Source organism: Euprymna scolopes, chromosome 7, assembly GCF_053919585.1.
Source record: "Euprymna scolopes isolate OS-2025 chromosome 7, ASM5391958v1, whole genome shotgun sequence".
In the NCBI taxonomy this organism is placed as follows: Eukaryota; Metazoa; Mollusca; class Cephalopoda; order Sepiida; family Sepiolidae; genus Euprymna; species Euprymna scolopes.
Window position 1 is genome coordinate 152955647 of NC_136488.1, and position 20326 is coordinate 152975972.

The 20326-nt window shown below is 30.8% G+C and overlaps 2 protein-coding genes across 5 annotated transcripts in view; one reads left to right on the plus strand and one right to left on the minus strand.

Annotated features, from left to right (window-relative positions):
• Window positions 1–13316, minus strand: part of LOC145280190 (terminal uridylyltransferase 4-like) — a 151938-nt gene extending 138622 nt beyond the window's left edge. For all 3 annotated transcript variants that reach the window (XR_013868568.1, XM_080131953.1, XM_080131954.1), the window contains exon 1: window positions 13184–13316. The gene's annotated coding sequence lies outside the window, so the exon portion shown is untranslated. The remainder of the gene's footprint in view (window positions 1–13183) is intronic.
• A 405-nt stretch (window positions 13317–13721) lies between these two features.
• LOC145280192 (uncharacterized) overlaps window positions 13722–20326 on the plus strand; it is a 145878-nt gene continuing 139273 nt past the window's right edge. For both annotated transcript variants that reach the window (XM_080131956.1, XM_080131957.1), the window contains exon 1: window positions 13722–13975. In XM_080131956.1, coding sequence (XP_079988082.1) covers window positions 13864–13975 — 112 coding nt within the window. In that variant the 5' untranslated portion in view covers window positions 13722–13863. The remainder of the gene's footprint in view (window positions 13976–20326) is intronic.

Consider the following 20326-nt stretch of genomic DNA (forward strand, 5'->3'; position numbering starts at 1 on the left):
TCCGACGTTTAATATTTTGCAATTTTGATTTACCAGGTGATTTCTGCTATTATTTTGTTTTTTGAACGCTATCGGTCAAAATTGCCCCAATAATATACACATATATATATATATATATATGGGAAAGGTAGACCAGTATCGAGGAAGAACCTAGTTCCTTTGAATAAACTGTCGAGGTGTTAACATCGAACAACAGAAAAGGTGAAATATACAACAAATAAATGATACCAAAGGCAAGTTAAAAAAAAAAAAATAAAACAATTCATGAACTGCTTTCTTTAATTTTTTGAATTGCTTCTTGTTTTTCTTTTAACTTATTTTGCGGATTTGTTTTACTGTACACAGATTCGAAAAGGTTGTCAAACAAAAAAAAATAAATAAAAAACAAATATATAACAAATGTTATCAAGGGCAAGATAAGTTACTTTTCTACCTAACTGGATAAGTTTTTAGTGTTTTTATTTTATATAAAATGTTTAATTGGTTTGAAAAACATGCAGTGTTTACTGGTATATTTGAAAAAGACAAATGGCGGCTAGCTCGCTGTTCAATACGTTAAATTTGAGAAAATGAGTCCAAACAAAATAATTATACAAAATATGGTTAGAGACCCACCGAATATATGTCAGTCTATGTCACGGTAACATATAACCCAAAACATTGAAATGTAAAAAACAAAAAATGTACCGGTACTTTACTTAAAGTAGAATATGGACTGTGCTATTTTTTTAAAAATAGGATTTTCAAGTTAAATTCAATTCTAAAGATGTTTTATTAAATTATTAGGTAGAACAGTTTTTAAAAAGTTCCGCCTCCCATTGTTAATAGGTTTCATAATAATATCGTTATTTCAGCAAGGTCAGTATTCTGTATAAGTACAACAAAATAAAAATAAACTAAACAATATTCGCTTTATAGATGAACTAGCATTTGAGCCCGGCGGTGCCCGGGTGTTTGGAGGTTTATGTTGAGAAAAATTTTTTTAAAAAAAGTCAATTTTTTTACTATGACCCTTAACATTTATTGTTTTGGGATCAAATTAAGTTATTAAGTTAGATCCACGTCCAAGGAACCTATATCTAAAATTTCAAGTGTTTATACCCAAAATTAGCGGAGGAGTTTGGTAGAGTTCTCAAAGGTCAAATCGTTGAACTTTGACCCCTTAACAGCCAAATTTTTGTCCGAAAACAGATTACAAAGATTTTCCCAAACCTCAGTACTCTATATATCAAGTTTCGAGTCTGTAGACTGAAAATTGAGAGTTATTGCGTAGGAACATGTACACAGACACACATTCACTTATATATATATATATATATATATATATATATATATATATATATATATTATTTTCCATATTCATAAAAAAGGCCTTTCACGACATGTCATGCTAAATCAGTTATGTGTTTGGTTAGGGAGTTTATCCTGACGTTTATCACAAACAATAGTATTTTTTCGTTTTCAAACAAAAATAATTTTGAAAATATATAAACAAATAAACAGTAAAGATAAAAATCTATGTAAAGTTTATTTATTGGTATTCATACAAAATACGGACCATGCTGAAATGTTAATGTTATTAGGAATCCATGCTAATTATAGGGAAGGTGTTTTGTAACTATACTTTCAAACAAATTGATAAATAAAAGAAACCATAAAACTTGAAAATACTATTAAAAATAGGGCCTGCTTGCAGTTTATATAAACCAAAATATGAGGAAAATACAAGGACATACTTGGGATACACCGTCTGTATCTAAACTACAAAAGGGCCAAAAATAACACGGTACCTTATCTGCATAAACACTCCAAAATAAATGTATTTACTTAAAAATCGATTGTGAAATAAAGGTATAAAATCTTTCATGAGTATTTCTTTTAAATAGCCAAAAAGCCGAAAAAATAAATATACAACAAATCAATGTTACCAAAGGCAAAATAAGTTACTCTTCTAGCTCTCTGGATGAGTTGTTTGTGTGTAAATTATTTGAAAGTGTTTATTTTTTTTTTTTTTTTTTTACTTTAAAAGAAACGTTGTGTCAAATCTCTTGAGTTATAACAAAAAAAAAAATAGGGGTTTCGTCAGTCATTTGGACTCTTAATAATCGTTTTAAAATCGAAAATTGGAGAACTTTTGGTTAATTGTTTTTATTACATTTTTCATATTATTTCAACTAAAAACATCTCACTATTTCGCTTTGTTGTCCATACTGCAAAACGTCAACATTTTAACTTACATTCCAGCTTAAGAAAAAAAAAAAAAAATAGTAAACACTGTCAGCTTTCTGTCGAACTGCAAAGCATTTAAAACATTAGCATGATAAAAACCTTTTTCTCGTTTATAAAAATATCAAAGCACTTACAGTTGCCTTAAAACAACTCAAAACACTTCTTCACACAAGTGATTTTGGTCTTCTTTCACTGTTTGTACTTGAAAATAAACCTTGAACTTTAAGCATCAAGCAAGGGAGTGTTATCAAAAGTAAACTACAGCAATTATCTCAATACTTGGAAATACGAAAAAAATTAATTGAACTTCAGCTTTTACTTTTAATAAAATATTCTTTTAATATTTGGCGGACCTGTACGAAAGTGCCCCCCTAAAAATGATTTGTTTTGTTTTTTTGTTTTTTTTTTGGGGGGGGGGGTCCACCTTTTTTTATTTTTTAAAACTTTTCCGACAATTATCATAGATTACAAACTCAACTATCATATTAGCAAAAAAAAATTGATAAAAATAAATTAAATGACTCCAGGAGGCTCACTTTCTCATTATAACGTTCTACTTATTTGCTTCCTGACGTACTGTACACATCTTTACCAACGTAAAGGCTGTAAGGCTGTTAAATGTGCATGGGCGTACAGAAATGGCCACCACAAATAACAGAATTGGTGCTTAATATTTGGAAAACTACTTGAGTTTGTATTACTGTACACAGATTCAAAAACGTTGTCAAAAAGCAAATATATAACAAATAAATGTTATCATAGGCAAGATAAGTTACTTTTCTACCTAACTGGATAATTTTTTTTTGTTTTTATTTAATGTAACATGTTTATTTAGCTCAAAAAACAGTGTTTACCAATGTATTGGAAAATTAAAAATGGCGCCCGACTCTCTTTAATACGGTAAGTTTGAGAAAGGGGGTTAAAAATAAAAAAATATACAAAATACTGTTAAAAACCCACTGAATATATGTCAGCCTATGTCACAGTAACATATATTGAGCGAGTTTCTAACTGTCTAGTTTTTTATTTTTAACTCCTTTTCCCAAACTTATCGTGTCAAAGAGAGTCGGGCGCCATTTTTAATTTTCCAATACATCGGTAAGCACTGTTTTTCGAACTGAATAAACATGTTACATTAAATAAAACACTAAAAACATATCCAGATAGGTAGAAAAGTAACTTATCTTGCCTATGCATTTATTTGTTATATATTTGCTTTTTGACAACGTTTTTGAATCTAAGTGTACAGTAATACAAATCCAACTACTTGTTTGCGGCAAAAATATGCGCGCGTTTGCGTGTATAGAAATGGTTACTACTGATAACATAATGAATTTACATTGCATAATATCAAAAAACTACTTGTCTGCAGCAAAAATAATCGTGTGCTTACGCGTACAGAAATGGTCATTACTGATAACATAAGGAATTACACGTATCTGTATACAGATTTTTCTTTATTTTTGTTTTTCACTGTCCTCGTGTATTTATTGAAAATGAAAGAAAAAAAAAACTTTTAGCCAATAAACAAAAAAAAAAATACCCCCAACACGATGGGGTCACAAAGTGGGTGCTTGATTTTAAGTTATATGGGAAAGTGATCACCCACTTTTTGAAAAAGTAATTTCTTAAAGTCTTCATATCATGAGAACTTTCTGCGATGGAAACGATTTAACAGATTCGCTTTTCTCACATTGAAATCTACAAAAAAAAAAATATATATATTTTTTTCTATACGAACGTGAGACAGGCCTTAAAGTAAAATTTTACCTAAATTCCTTGACAACAAACGGTAAAAAAAATAAAATAAAATGATACTTGTTTAGTTTAATGAAGACATTAAAGATTAAAATATTGATATGTATATATATCAATATTTTTATTTTTTAATGTCTTCATTAAACTAAACAAGTATCATTTTATTTTATTTTTTTATCTAAGGGGGTTAGATTTCTGTATTCCCCCCATTGATATAAATAGAGAACACTCGCTGTTTTTGAAGTTCTGTTTTCTCAACTTAAACATAAAACTCCCTATTCCGTGGAGGACATTTATGGGATGAAATCAAGTTTGGTTGACTTGGCTCACCGATATAGCAACACTTGTTGATCGCAGCGACTTTGTTTGGAATAAAACGCAATTAAAAACTATCAAAGCGTTGAAATCAAATGCTGACGTATATATGTATAAACCAGACAAAGGAGCAGGAGTTGTAATTATGGATAAATCCGATCACATTGACCAACATTAGATGCTTCTAAATTCCGGAAACTTGGCCCTGTCGAGTTGACGGATAATACTTGCAAAAACGAGGTCAAGATGCAAAGACGTCTACTTGCATTATTTAAAAAGAATGTTTTTTGCGAGGACGTCTAGGACAAGTCACAACGTCCCAGATAGTATGGTCTCCTTAAAATACATAAGCACGGTGTGCCACTGAGACCTATTTTATCTATGATAGGTTCTGCTCAACATTCTTTGGCTAAGTGGTTTGTCGAAATTCTGCAGCCGCTGCATGAATTATACAGCACGCACTGTATTCCTGATTCTTTCAGTTTGTCAAACGTCTACGTGGGTTGGATTCGAATGTAGAGACATCCTTTATATGTTCTTTCGATGTCTCTAGTCTTTTTACTAACATACCGTTAGATGAGACAATACATATTTTTATCGACGCGCTTTATGGTGGTCACCTGACTTCTCCATGCTTTTCCAAAGAGATATTTACTGAACAAATTTTAATGCCCACCAAATCAGTGGAGTTTAGCTTTGGTGACATTACGTATTGTTATGTCGACGGGGTTTCACAATGGGGAGTCCATTGGCCCCAATTTTAGCTGATATTTTTGTCGGTTATTATGAATCTGTTATGTTTAATTCTGCAACAAAACCCACCACATACTTCAAATATGTTGACGACACTTTTGCTATGTTTTCATGGCAAAGTGTAGCGTTATCTTTTAATAGGTTGAATTCCTTGCATGGGGCTCTTAAGTTCACTATAGAAAGTGAGAAGGACAATTCTCTTCCATTCTTGGATGTTCTTGTTGAACGTTCAAGAGGGGGCTTTCTCACTACTATTTATAGGAAGCCTACTTAGTGGTGTCCTAGCTTGCTTATTTTTAGAATTCCTAGAAACCAACTCTTTCAAATTCAGACTACCTAAAAACTTCATACTTTAGATACGTAGATGATATTCTTATTTTTCTCCCCAGAAACGCAAATAGAACACTTAGAAATAAATTAAATTCAGTAGAACCGTCGATAAAATTTACACACGAATCTGAACAAGACCACTCCCTAGCTTTTCTAGACATACTCCTCATCAGATCAGAGTTTCAAAGTACATAGAATACACACAAAAACGATTATATTCACTACTACTCGCACCACAATGACAGAATAAAAACTGGCATGATTATTGGTTTTTCTTGCGTGCCTTCAGAATATGTAGCTCCCAATATTTGAATGATGAAATTCAATACATTACGAATGTTTTAAAAAACTATAGTACCCATCCTATTTCATTTCTTACGCAAAGAAAAAAGCTACGAAAGTACACTATAATATAAACAGACAGAAAAATAAAACAAATACCTCACTATTAAACAGACATCTTTTCATTCACACCCACACTAAAAATACAAAAATCTACGACACTCTTAATAGACTGGGTTTTCACTTGATACAAACAACTTCCACAACAATAAAACAGACATTAAAAACTACCAAGCACTCTCCCAAAACCCTCACATCCGACGCCGGTATATATTCCATCCCATGTAACAATTGCCAACAAGCATACATAGGTGAAACACAGCGTAAATTGAAACTAAGACTTTACAAGCACAGAAGAGATATAAGGAATGGTAATGCCCTAAATGCACTCTTTTGCCATTGTGCAGAACACGATCATTCATTTAATTTAGATCATGCGAAAATTATAAAATACATGATAGAGCTAAAAGAAGACTTTTAGAGTCAGCACTAATATTAAACACTAATACTATTACGCAAATAAAGGGCTTCTACCATTTAGCCCATAGTATAGGGAAAATAATAATCAAAGAACAAAATATCAAAACAGATCCTGGTTAACCGTTTTTCCTTAATCCTTAAATAATTCAACAAAATGAATGAGTTTAGAGAAAAAAAAAAAAGTGTACATATTTATTTAATGTTTTTTTTAAAGTGTATATATAGACATTGAACAACCCAACCTTCCCATACACACAGTTTCCTTCCCGATATGGGTAGGATTCTAACACTGTTTCCTTTTCATATGGTCTATGATCGTTTTCATTTTTTGCATTTTTCCTTTTAATATCCTGAAGATGTCCTCTGAAATAGGGACAAACCGTTGATCATTTCATAAATTCATTCAGTTTTTCTTTTTTCAAAACAACATAACGTCAACCATCGCTGGTATTTTTATTCATATATATATATATATATGTGTGTGCGTGTATATATATATATGTGTGTGCGTGTATATATATATGTGTGTATATATATATATGTGTGTGTGTGTGTGTGTGTGTGTATATATATATATATGTGTGTGTGTGTGTGTGTGTATATATATATATATATGTGTGTGTGTGTGTGTGTGTATATATATATATATATGTGTGTGTGTATGTGTGTATATATATATATATATATATATATATATATATATATATATACTTACATACATATGTATATATATGACTGAAATATGATCATTCTCATAAAATTTGATTTTCCCCTGTAAAAAGAAAAAAAAGACTAAAAAGTACCTGCTCAAATTAAGTGAATTTTCTAATGAGAACTTAATTCCATAACAGGTACGGACAATAATATTTTTTTTTTGTTCAAGTCTTGATTACACTAAATAAGTACCTAAAAAATAAAATGTCTCCTACTGATTCAGAAATATATTTTAAGCGTCTTTTAATACGAGACCAGTAGGCCTTTTATTTTTATTTATTAACTAGCAAGGCCACCCGGTGTTGCTCGAGATCGTATAAGACAATGAGAAAAATTTTGAAAATACCTTTTATTCTTAGAATACAGGAAGTCTTTATGCCTTATGTATCATTTGGCATCATGAGCAAAAGAATATTTACCTACCCTAGGACGGGTATTACACAACATATGTATGGAATAATTGTGCCTTCCCTAGATACAATTTATTTATTAATTATCAAAGTTACATAGACACAAGAGCTACGTACACACACAAAATTTCACCGGTCATGTGACATGTCGATAGAGAGATAAGGTTTGTTTTACTAAACACAGATTTGAAAAAGTTGTCAAAAATCAAGGTACTTACGCACATTGATCCGTGTAGAAATAATAACATTCTTAACATGAGAGAGGGTATTTTGTAAGTACTTTCACCTAACAATTTACTATAAAAAAAGATATCGTAAAACTTTAATTGAACTTGAAAATACTATTTAAAAATAGCATGATTCAATAAGTGCATAAATCACAAAAATCAAGTATAAAAAATAAATTTTATCAAAGGCAAGGTAGAAAAGTAACTTATCTTGCCTTTGATAACATTTATTTGTTATATATTTGTTTTTGGTACATCTACAGTTTATCACCAAGAATGGAGACGCCATTTTTTTTTCGGGCACCTGTCATTAAAATCAGAGGGAGAAATCAGTGTTTTTAAACTATGACTGAAGTAGGAAATAAATAACTAAGTTTGAATATTTTGAAAACTTTAGGTGTCAGGAAAATGATAAAATCATTTTTATGTCCTTTTGTTGGTGTTGTAAGTCTAATATGTCACTAAAATAGATTCATCAGGGTAGTTAGTCAGTTCGTAGTTTTTTTTGTTTTTTTTTCATTTTGTTGTTATAGAGGAAGTAAGTCCTGGAGAAGAAATTTAAAATACGAGCTGTACATGTCAAGTTAAATTCAAGTTTCACATCTTTTTTTATTAAATTGTTAGGAAGTACAGAACAGTTACAAAACATCCTCCCCATGTTAAGAATGACTTTCAAAATAACATTATTTCAGCACGGTAACATAAGTGCGTAAGTACCCGTTATTTTGAAAACCATTCTTAATTTGGGGGAGGGGGATGCTGTTTTGTAAGTATTCTGTACTTCCACCTTACAATTTAAGATATCGTAAAACTTGAATTTAACTTAAATATTTTTTTTAAAATAGCATGGTAACATAACTGCATAAGCACCTCAAAATCTTAAAGAGCTCTCGGTTAGAATATATACGATAGCGGGTGCATCCTACCGGATGCACCATCCCCAGCTGGAACTTATAAAAAAAGATTTTTAAAAATATGATACTAAACAATTTGGCATTTACGCACTTATGTTACCATGCTATTTTTTAAAAACAATAATTTCAAGTTAAATTCAAGTTTAACGATATCTTTTTTATTAAATTGTTAGGTGAAAGTACAAAATGGAGTAGTACAACCATCACTCCCATGCATGATTTCTATACTGACAGGTTTTTGGAAATTTTTTTCACTGGATTATTATTGATTGGATTGGATTAACCAGATTATAAAAAAAAAATCATTTCGACATTTGAAAAGGGTGCTCACTTTTTAGTTACCACGTTCTGGTAAATCGGTCACCCAATTTAAAAAAATTTTTTTTTCTAAACACTGTCTTCAGGAGATATAAAATGATCTCATGTTGACGAAGCAATGTATCGGGAGGTGTATGGGACGGAAAATTATGAAACATTTCTCCAGCATGTTAGTGAAATTTATAAGACTTAAAAAAGTTTAAAAAAAAAAAAAAAAAAAAAAAAAAAAAATGTTTTGAAACCTGACCTTTCATAAAAACAAATTGTGGGGTAAAATTTTACATTAAGGCCCGTCTCACGTTCGTATATAAGAAAATATTGTTTTTGTAGATTTTGGTGTGCTAAAAACGATTTTGCAAACCGTTTCCGTCACAAAAAATTGTTTTCATGATATGAAGAAATTACTTTTTCGAAAAGTGGGTGATCACTTTTCCCATGTAAATTTAACTTAAAATGAGCACCCATTTTCTGGCCACCTGAGAGAGGGGGCATTTTTTTTTAGTGTTTATTGGCTAAAAGGTTTTTCGATTTCTTTTTGTGTTTTCATCTTTCAATAAGGACACGAGGAAATTAAGAAAAATTGGTATTATTTTACTTCAAGGCTCGTCTCACATCGTATAGAAAAATAGTTTTTTTTATAGTTTTTGGTGTTCTTTAAAAGAATATGGTAACCGTTTCCGTGGCAAATTTATCGTTTGTATGGTATTAACACAAGTCTGGGACTATTTTCCATTTCACACAGCCCAGCCTTTGTTTATGCTATGTGCGAGCATAAAAAAGTCTGTTAGATGTGCAGTGTGCACTCGCGTACCAAACAGCCTTCACAGTGTAGTATTGGCTAAAATTTTAAATTAGACGAAAAACAAGTATTTTTCCAAATATGAAGCCATGTAATTCTATGTTATCACGACTGGCCATTTTTGTATGCGCAAGCGCGCGCGATGGTATTAAAATTCGATGAAAAACAAGTAGTTTTTCAAATATTAAGCCATGTAATTGTATGTTATCACGGGTGGCCATTTTGTATGCACAAACAACCGCATGTTTTTCGTCGAATTTTAATTTTTCGCCTTACTACACTGTGACAAGGCAGTTTGGTACGCGAGTGCACATTTAACAGCCTTCGTTTATGCTCGCGCATAGCGTAAACAAAGGCTAGGTTGTGAAATGGAAAAGAGTCCCAAGTTCATGTAAAAGAAATCAAACAAAAAACTTTAGCCAATAAACACAAAAAAAAAACGCGGCAGGATTGGAGTTTAGGTGGCGAAAAAACGAAAGGGACACAAATATCGATTCACCGGTTTTTATCTATGGAAACAGTGATCATGATATCCGTTCAGTTTACAAATAAGCTGAACTTATTTTTCAAAATCAAGCAATATAAACAGAATTTTTTTTCTTTTATTGTAAACAATATTCTAAATTTCTTTTAATATTGACCTATTCTAATATTAGTCTTTTTCTTTATCGCTAAAGGGCATTAATATCAGGTTTAATTCAATTTTAGTGATGTTTGTTTACTCCGTTGACGTCGCGCGCAAAAAAAAAAAAAATAATAATAAATAACGCTGGAAAAAAAAAACAATATAAACAGATTTTTTTAAATAAAAAACGAAACAATTTTTATTTACATTGTAAACAACTAGAAATAGAACTTGATAATTAAAAATAAATTAAACAATACGAACAGAATTGTTCTGGTACTTCTGGTGGGGGGTGTTTTGCAACTATTCTGTACTTTCACCTAACAATTTATTATTATTCTTTTTTTTTTTTACAAAAACTAAAACACATTGTTCACGGATGCATTTTATTATAGGAGGAAAGATTTTTCCCTATTTCGCCACATGAATTCTATCATGCGTGTATGAAATGTCTATACTTTTTTTTTTTTTTTTTTTTTTTGCAAAACTCCTTCAGTAAAAGGGTCCTTCCTTCACTCCGTTGACGTCGTGCAAAAAAAACAAAAAACGCTGGAAATGAAAAAACAAAACAATATAAACAGATTCTTTTAAATAAAAAACGAAATAATTTTTATTTACATTGTAACCATATAGAAATAGAACCTTTGATTATTTAAAAAAAAAAAAAATTAATAACAGAATTGTTCTTGTACTTTTGGTGAGGGTGAACCCCCCCCCCCCCATCAAAAGTACCAGAACGAGTGTTAGTAATATTGTTTACATTTTTTTGAAGTATCAAAAGTTTTATTTCTATGTTTACAATGTAAATAAAAATTGTTTCTTTTTTTATTTAAAAATCTGTTTATATTGTTTTTTTTTTGGGGGGGGGGTCATTTCCAACGGGTTTTTTGGGTTTTTTTTTTTTTTGCGCGACGTCAACGGAGTAAACAAATATCACTAAAACTGAATGCCTTTTAGCGATAAAGAAAAAGACTAACATTAAAATAGGTCAGGTGGCCAAAAAATGGGTGCTCATTTTAAGTTAAATTTATATGGAAAAGTGATCACCCACATTTCGAAAAAGTAATTTCGGTACTCCTGCAGAGACTGATCCGTGCTGAAATAACGTTAAAAAGCCATTCTTAACATGGGGAGGGGAGGGTGTTTTGTACCTATTCTGTACTTTAACCTTACAATTGAATAAAAAAACCAAAAAAACTTTAAACGTGCAAATGATTTAAAAAATAGCGCGGGGTCACTCTCTGCATTAGCACCGTAATTTCTTTAGATCATGGAAACATTTTGCGACGGAAACTGTTTGCAGATTCGTTTTTAGCACATCAAAATCTACAAAAACAATATTTTGTTATGTACGAACGTGAAACGAGCCTTAAAGTAAAATAATATCAATTATGGTACTTTCACTTTTCAATACCAAAAATTAAATAAGTTTTAAAAATAAATAAATAAATAAAAATAAAAAAATTTATTTTCGGTGCTAATGCAGAGTGATCTGCGCTATTTAAATCGTATTTCCAAGTTTAATTAAAGTTTTGTTTTTATTATTCAATTGTAAGGTTGAATTTTAGAATAGGTACAAAAACACCCTACCCTCCCTATGTTAAGAATGGCTTTTTAAATAACATTATTTACGTCCGGATCACTCTCTGCACTAGTACCTTATTTTAATAAAAAAAAAAAAGCCATGTTCATTCTATTTTTTTTTTCTTTGAGATACAAATTTATTTTTGACTTATTGCGGTAGGCTCATGTAATTTTTACTGTCTATGGTTTTGATAGATCCGCGTTTTTATTGGTTACAAAATGGGTGACCGATTTACCAGAACGTTGTAACTAAAAATGAGCACCCCTTTCAAATGTCGAAATAATGATTTTTTTTTTAATTTTTATTTTTTCATAATCTGGTTAGTTAGTGTCCAATCAATAATAATCCAGTGAAAAAATTTCAAAAAAAAACCTATCAGTATAGAAATTACGCATGGGGGTGATGGTTGTACAACTTCGCTTACAAAATAATGACAAAATACCCCCCTATCCATGTTAAGAATGGCTTTCTAAATAACATTATTTCAGCACGGTAACAAGTGTATAACACTGTATAAGTACTAACAATTTAAACCTTATGCTTATGCACTAATTGTATAGAGCTATTTATTAAATAGTATTTAAGTTTTACGGGTTTTTTTTATTTATTGCGTGAAAGTACACAAGAGTTAGAAAAATACATGTTAACTTAAAACTGACTAAATGTTATTCTTTCAGCACGGTACAATAAGTACCATTTTTTTATGTTAAGCATTGTTATGGCTAAATATTAGAATGGATCACGAATAAAATAAACAGGAATGTATACTATAGTGTTGGGTTTATTCTTGACCTTTGTTTAATAAGCGATAAAAAAAAAAGTTAAGAATAGATCGCCTATAAATACGTATTAAGAAGTCGCTTCTAAATAAATGCTAGTGACTTTATATATCTATAAAATGGAAACAATTATGTTTATATAACGATTAAGTTCATACACTATCTGCAATATGCAGCGACCAGTTTAATTTCAAAATCCATTGACAAGATTTAAAAGCATTTTATTTTAATAAAAGAAACGAAACAGATTTGATTTTGTTTAAAACATTAACAGGCTAGAAAGAACAAAACGTAAAAAGTTTACGTTTAAAGAAAGACAAAGGGTTATTAACGGAGAATGTTTATTTTCGATAAATTTTACTTTTATATTTATTTTATAAAAGTAAAAGATACAAATAATAATTTAAAGGTAGAGTGAGGAAGCGAAAAAAAATGGTAAAGTTTTCTAAGAACAAAAAAAAAAAAAGGAACACATTTTACAACAATAATAATAGCAACTATATACTAGATTTCGCATGGAAGGATTATTTTTTTTCAACACAAAACCTAAATTTTCTTTACAGATTAACAACAATTCAAAAATATATAGATGCACAAATACAGACCTACACTAAGTTTTCCTGCACCCACAATTACCGCAAAATAAAATCGGTTACATCCCTATATACATAGTTTTACGTCACGACCATCAACACTGAAGGACGCCATGTTTCTCTTGCTAGGACTGATGGGAAAAAATTTTATTTACTTTTTTTTTAATGACGAAGCCAACCGACAAAACGGTAGGGAGAGTAAGAATTAGAAATATAAGAGAGGGGGATAGATTTGTACTGAAAGAATTAGAGAGGGTGCTAATACACTGTAGAGAGAGGGAAAGAGATTTAAAACTCATTTTTTTTAACTTGTACTATTATTTTAATAGAAATGATTCAGTTGGCGTTTAATTTGAAGAATATAAACGGTAGATTATTCACAAAAAAAAAAAAGTTTGTTAAATTTAATGCACGTTGCTGTGTGTGTTTTCGCGAGAGGAAGACGTTTCAATATGGGTGATGGGAATGGTAGGAGAGAAGCGGAAATAACATTTTAAAGAGAGGGGTGTAGAGAAGTTGAGACTAATTGAAAGAGATTATAGAGTGAGTGAGTTAACCGACTTAGAGAGAAAGAGTATGTATTTGTTGAGAGAGTGTGAGAGAGGGTGAACTTTATAGTGGAGTTCCCATGGAACAATATGTTTTATAAGTATGGCTGCACAGTAGACTGAAATCTTGTAGTGCGGTCAGAAATGTTTCCATCTTCTGGCTATTTCCGAGGTTTAGACTGCCCGTTTTACGCGAGTGGCCTCTGCGAAAGGCCATACTGTCATTACAGGCATGCGAAGCAATCAAGCGAGAAAGGTAAAAAAGAGTTTACTCAGTGAAAAAAAAAACAAAAAATGAACATATCTAAGAAAACTGCGAGCCATGCAATGGAGAAGCAAGACGAAAGAGCAATTATAAAGAGGGAGGTTAGATATTAGTATTAGCTTTACGCTAGATGTGTATTAAAAATTGTTTTTAGTATAAAAGAAAGCAGTTGATCAGGTTTCTTAATCTTTATGAGAAGATATGACTTTGAAACGAGTCTTTTTTTTTTTTTTTTTTTTTTTTTTTAAATGAATAATTACTGAATATTGAGTCGTTGAATTGTTATTATCTGCAATGGTCATTGCTTACAAACAAGAATCGGGTTACTATGAAACCTCGTCCCCTTTCCCCCCCCCTCCTTTTTTATTAATTTCAAACTCTTTTGGCACAAGGTATTTAAAATTAGGTGCCTTCGTTAGACAAATGTGCATATAATTTTCTTTTCGGTTAAAAATTGATCTTTTAGAAGTTTTAATTGCATCACTACTAAAAATTTGGTGCTAGTGCACTTACTGATCCGCGCTATTTTTTTAAATCATATCTTCAAGTTTAATGAAAGTTTTTTGTTTTAATTGTAAGGTTAAAGTATAGAATAGGTACAAAATACCTTCCCCTCCCATGTTAAGAATTGCTTTTTAAATAAGGTTATTTTAGCACGGATCAATAAGTGCACTAGTACCAAAAATTATATATATATATATAATCTTTTCACAGACATCTGCACTACTGCAGTACTGCATATATAATTTCTTCCGCGTTCTTACCCGGTTAATGTTATCCATCCAAATATATGCAATAAGTTTAACAATTGTGCTTATGCAGTTATGTTACCGCTCTCTTTTTTTTTTTTTTTAAGATAGTATCTTCAAATTAAATTCAAGTTTCACGATATCTTATTAAATTGTTAGGTGAAAGTACAGAAGTTACAGAACACTTTTCCATGTTAAGAATGGCTTTTTAAAACAATGTTATTTCAACACGGTAACATAAGTGCATAAGTGTCTCTTAATTTACAGTATAGGGATTAGGTATAACATCTAGGTTATGTCCATTGCCCTCTTTTAATTATTTATATTGACTACTACAATAGAGCATTTAAAAAAAGTGTATATTTTCTCACTTAGCTATAAATCTAAAACTACTTAAATCTTAAACGACCGTACACTTACCACAAATATTAAGCTTTTTTTTTTCTCTTAATATTCCCTTTTCTTCGGAGAAAAGGGTAGAATTAAAGGCAGTTTAATAAATACAAGTTTAAAAGTTCCTGTTAAACTTTAAACAAATAGCTTTATTTATTTTTAAATTATGAGATTACTATTTGGCGATCTTGAAGTAAAATGATTTTTTTTTTATTTGATGTCGATTATAAACTGTATCGCATGGCCATGTTTTTAAATTTCTAAAAAAAAATCCTTTTGTCAACAAACTTTATTTTTAATTTTACCTTGACTTGAAGCGGTTTCGTACAGTGTAATAATAATGATGTCTATCGATTTATATAATATATTTACTATGGAAAGAAAGCATATCACGCTATAGTTTAATTGTAATTGACGCAGATTTTTTTTTTTTTTTTTTTTTTTTTTTTGCTTTTCCTTTTTCAGGATGAGATGGGATACGGTTTTATGTAAAGCATTTGAATAATTATTTATTTTGATTCGTCTGGCTTTTGCTGTTATAATTTCCCCCTCTTTTAATCTTTGTTTTGAGTTGTTTTATTTTATTTTACACCCCCTCCTCCTACCCTCAATGTTTTTGATTTTTTAATTGAAAATGACTCGAGATGATGCATCATCATGCACCCTTTGCACTTGCAAGTAAAAAAAAAAAAAAAAAAAAAAAAAAAAAAAAATCCAACTAATATTGTATTTTTTTCCTTTGCGAGTTGGAGGGAAAAAACGTGACGATTCCCGCATTTTCTATAGTCATTAGTTAAAACAAAGCGTCATTCATTTTGTATTTGTTAACTTTTATTTTAAATTTAATACTTATGTAAAATACGAACCGTGCTTTTTTGTTGATTTTACGGTATTTTTGTTTATTAAATTGTTAGGTGAGAGTACAGTAGTTAGAAAATGCCCTTCCCTTGTTAAGAAAAATAAGTTTCTAATTAATATTTCAGCACGGTCCGCATTCTGCGTAAGTACCAATATTTTATTTATTTTGCTTCTACAGGTCATATACCAGCAGGCCGCCCGGCGTTGGCCGGTTGTGAAATACGCTTAAATATTTCAATTTATAAAGATTTCTTTAAAGCACTAATTCTATTATATTGTACCCAATAAAAGTGACTTGGTGATATCCGCTAGAATTGGAAACCAAAACATGTACATTTCCAGCGTTGTTCGTTATCAGAGCTAAGTCTATAATGCAAATCAAAACTTAAACATAACGTTGTTAAACGTATAAATGTATATTTGCGCATGCGTAGAAGATACTTTAGTCGACTTTTTTTTTTTTTTTTTTTCGATTAGCTATTTTTCCGGCTAAAAAAAAATAAATCGAATTTGTTCTATGGGTTAAAATCCCCCATATATCGGGTTTCAAGTTTGTAAACCAAAAATTAAGTTTAATAGACACAGACAAGGTGAAGGTCACTTATATATGCTTGATATTCTTATTTAAAATATTTATTGCAGAAAAGACAAGTTTAAGTTTCTGAAATAATAAATTAGATATAATGAGTTTTTAACTTTTCAGAATTTTTTCATAACGAGTTGAAAATTATATTCGGTTATATTAAGCGGAAATTCTCACATCTTGGCCGAACAGATTTATTTTTAAAATAACATTGGAAATAGCGGTGATCCCGGGATCTCTTAAGATTTAGTCGATAAATTGCGATTCTAGTATTTGTTTCAGGTGATGCAACGCTTGCTGAATAAGAAAATTTTAAAGAGCGTAGTATTTTAACGTTAAGTCGTTATCATAAAGTTTGTTGTTTTTTTTTTTTTTTTTTTCTAATCGTCAACGAAGAAAATGACCTTTCTGAACTGGTGATGTCAACAAATCTCTTGGGAAGGGTTAGCAAGCCTCTGCCTAGCCTAATTTTGCTAAGATAAATTCAACTAGTGTTGAAATGATTGATTGACTAAAAATTTTACTGTTCTTATTTAGAATTCTACTTAAAAAGGACTCGTGTACTTCCAATGAAGTAAAGATGTCATATTCCAAAAATCACGAAAAAAAATTTTAACTAAAAATTTAAAATTGACGATTTTTAATCGTCAATTTAATTTTCAATACAAAATCTCGGTAGTCTAATTGAGTTATCGCTCTTAAATTCTAAAATATGGCGACTGCCTAATAAAATTAGATTTTTAAAAAGTCTACTTTATCAATTTTTGCTTTTTTAGAATGACATCTTCGTCTCTTGACGGGTACGTCCATCATAATTTATCTTTTCTAATCAAGTTGAATTTAAAAAAAAAAAAAAACAGGGGGGGGGGGCCACTCAACGCATACAAATTAAACCCTTCCTATATGTGTAACCGTAGCCTTGCCTTACTATCAAATCAAGCTTCAATTTTTATCAACCTAATTTTGTTTTTATAACATGAAATGTGGGGGTGGGCCCCGGGTGGGGGCACATAATGAAAATCTGATCATTAGTTGCTGGATTTTTTTTTTTTTTTTTTTTTTTTAACACTTGTGTATTTACGCTTTCAAAATGATCAAGGAACGTTTTTAAAGGCGTCGATAATGTAAACACTATTTTAATCTCGCGTTTTCATTTTCGTATGCTGAAAAACTTTAAACACTAGTTTATTAGAAGCTTCTTTTAAATAGTATAAGAGTTATTCTAATAAATTAGATGATAGGTATGTGTGTTACTGTTACATATGGGGTGGGAGCATAAATCTCCCGTGCGTTAGGTACCTAAAGAACCAATTTTACTGAGCGAGATACTGTAAAAAGTAAATTTTTCTTATTCGCCTAAATTTTTTTTTTTTCTATCTCTATTTAATTCAATTATAATAACGAAATTTAGATAATTTTCCCTTTTAGAATATAAAATTTATGAAGTGTACTATTTTAATTTGGGTGCTAGTGAGTGCACTTACTGATCCGCGCTTTTTTTTTTTTTTTTTTTTTTTAAATCGTACTTCAAAGTTTAATTTAGTCTTTTTTTTATTATTCAATTGTAAGGTTAAAGTAAAGAATAGTTACAAAACACCCTCCCCTCCCCATGTTAAGAACGGCTTTTTAAATAACGTTATTTCAGCACGGATAGTGCAGTGCAGTGCACTCCACTGCACTACCTTAATTTGTTATATAACTAAATCAAATCTGAACAAGGACAACTTTGCATATTTGATTCTATTTCCTCTTAAATAAAACAATTTTCCAAAATTGCAAGCAAAAATAGGTGTACCAAAATAAGCAACAAATAAATGTTACCAAAGGCAAGATAAGTTACTCTTCTATCTATATGGATAAGTTTTTAGTGTTGTAACTTATTTTAAAGTGTTTTCTCATTAAAAGTAATACAGATAGTATCTAACATGTTGAGTTAAAACAAAATGGTCTCGTTCGTTAGTCAAGCCTCAATAATCGCTAAAAAATAGAAAATTGGATATTCTGATAGAAACACCTCCACTAAATGTTTCTAATCGTGTGAAAAAAGTAATGTTTCAGTATTTTCTTTTTTAGCGAATGTAGAGGCTCGACTGAGTCTCTGAGATCACTTTTGTTTTTCGTTCTAACTTAAAAGGCTACCTGTATTTAAGTAATAACACGCTTTAAAATAAGTTAAATTTTAAAAACTTATCCAGGTAGGTACAAGAGTAAATTAGCTTGCCTTTGGAAGTGGTTATTTTTATTTTTTTATGTTTTTGCTTTGTTAGCAATTTTTGAAAATCGCACCAAGCTTTTCAATATAAAATTATGCTCTTAAAGATAACTTTATTGAACAAAAAATTAAAATCCAACTCTGTTGCAAAACTTATCAGTTAAATATTAACAATTCACGAAAACATTTTTTTTTTTTCCGTTTCAATTTTTTGTGTATGAGGACGTCTACCGAATTCTGCAACTGACAACATGACTAGACATTTTAAGCAGTATTTTATTTTTAGACAATTTTACAAAATTATTACTTCCATAAAAATAGATATAATTAAAAAAAAAAACTTTAAAAAAAAAACTGAAGGAAATGTTCATAGAAGTTCGTGATATGCAAGTTCCATAGGAAATCGATCACGTTCAACCGGTGTAGATGTACGTCGTAGATTGTATTACTCTAGATCCATTAACATGAAAATGCGCTCTGCAGCCTCTGCACCGCACCACGCACCACTGCAGCTGCATAGTGTGTCGATATAAAAATGTCTCTTGCATAATTCCTGTCTAATAGCTGTTAGCTATTCACTGTAGGGCGAGTCGGAAGTAAACGGGAATTCAAGACATTTTAAGTTCAAATAAAATTCATTGCTATTTGGTAAAAGATTGAATCCATATATATCTAGCTATGGGTAGACTAGACTCGCGAGCCTTTCTATTTATCCCGGCGATGTTTCCAATCGTCCTGGACTTCTTGTCAGTCGACTCTACAATGTTTGTCCAGATGTCCATTGGTAATTGCGCAACTTTTTTTTTTTTTAATGAAAATCTCTCTAGAAACAGCATAAAGCCATTCGAATTTCCATGTAAGGAGCTATTTAAAAAAATGTAAAAACTACTTCAAGGTTTTAAAAATAAAAAAAAACGGCCAATGATAAGCGAGATGGAGAGGTTCCAACCCAGAAAACAGCAATTCTTCCCTTTTGGCAGACATATCGTTGCTTCAATAGGCACTACCATTTTTATGTGAACTTTTCCAAAATGTACACATGATCTAGTGACGTCATCAATTGATATGCTTGATGCAAGCCACGGCGAACTTTTTTTTTTAACTATTATTTACTACTGTAATTTAATAGGAATTTATTTTACATTCAACTTTTTTTTTTTTTTTTTTTTTTACCCCAAACAAGGCACATTGCCACTTTGGGGGCTACTATCAGGGATATAAGCTACATGGGTACTATGTGGGGAATTGGGCAGCAAGATGTCTGTTCACATTACACTTGAACTTCTGCGTGTCAGTACAGTTGGGGAAGTAAGAACCTGGAAGGGAATTACAAAGTCTAGTGGTTCTGGGGAAGGAACTACTGGAGTAGAAGGCTCTCTGCGATCTAGGGATCGGAAGGGGTGGGAGTTTGCTGTTTATCGGGTATTTACGTTGAAGGGGTACAAGTGCTTGCAGTTCGTCGGAGCATTCACCGTTAAAGTACTTGTAGAACAGACAGAGGGATGCTACAGTTGCGACACTTCGTCGATGGGACAGAGGCTGAAGTT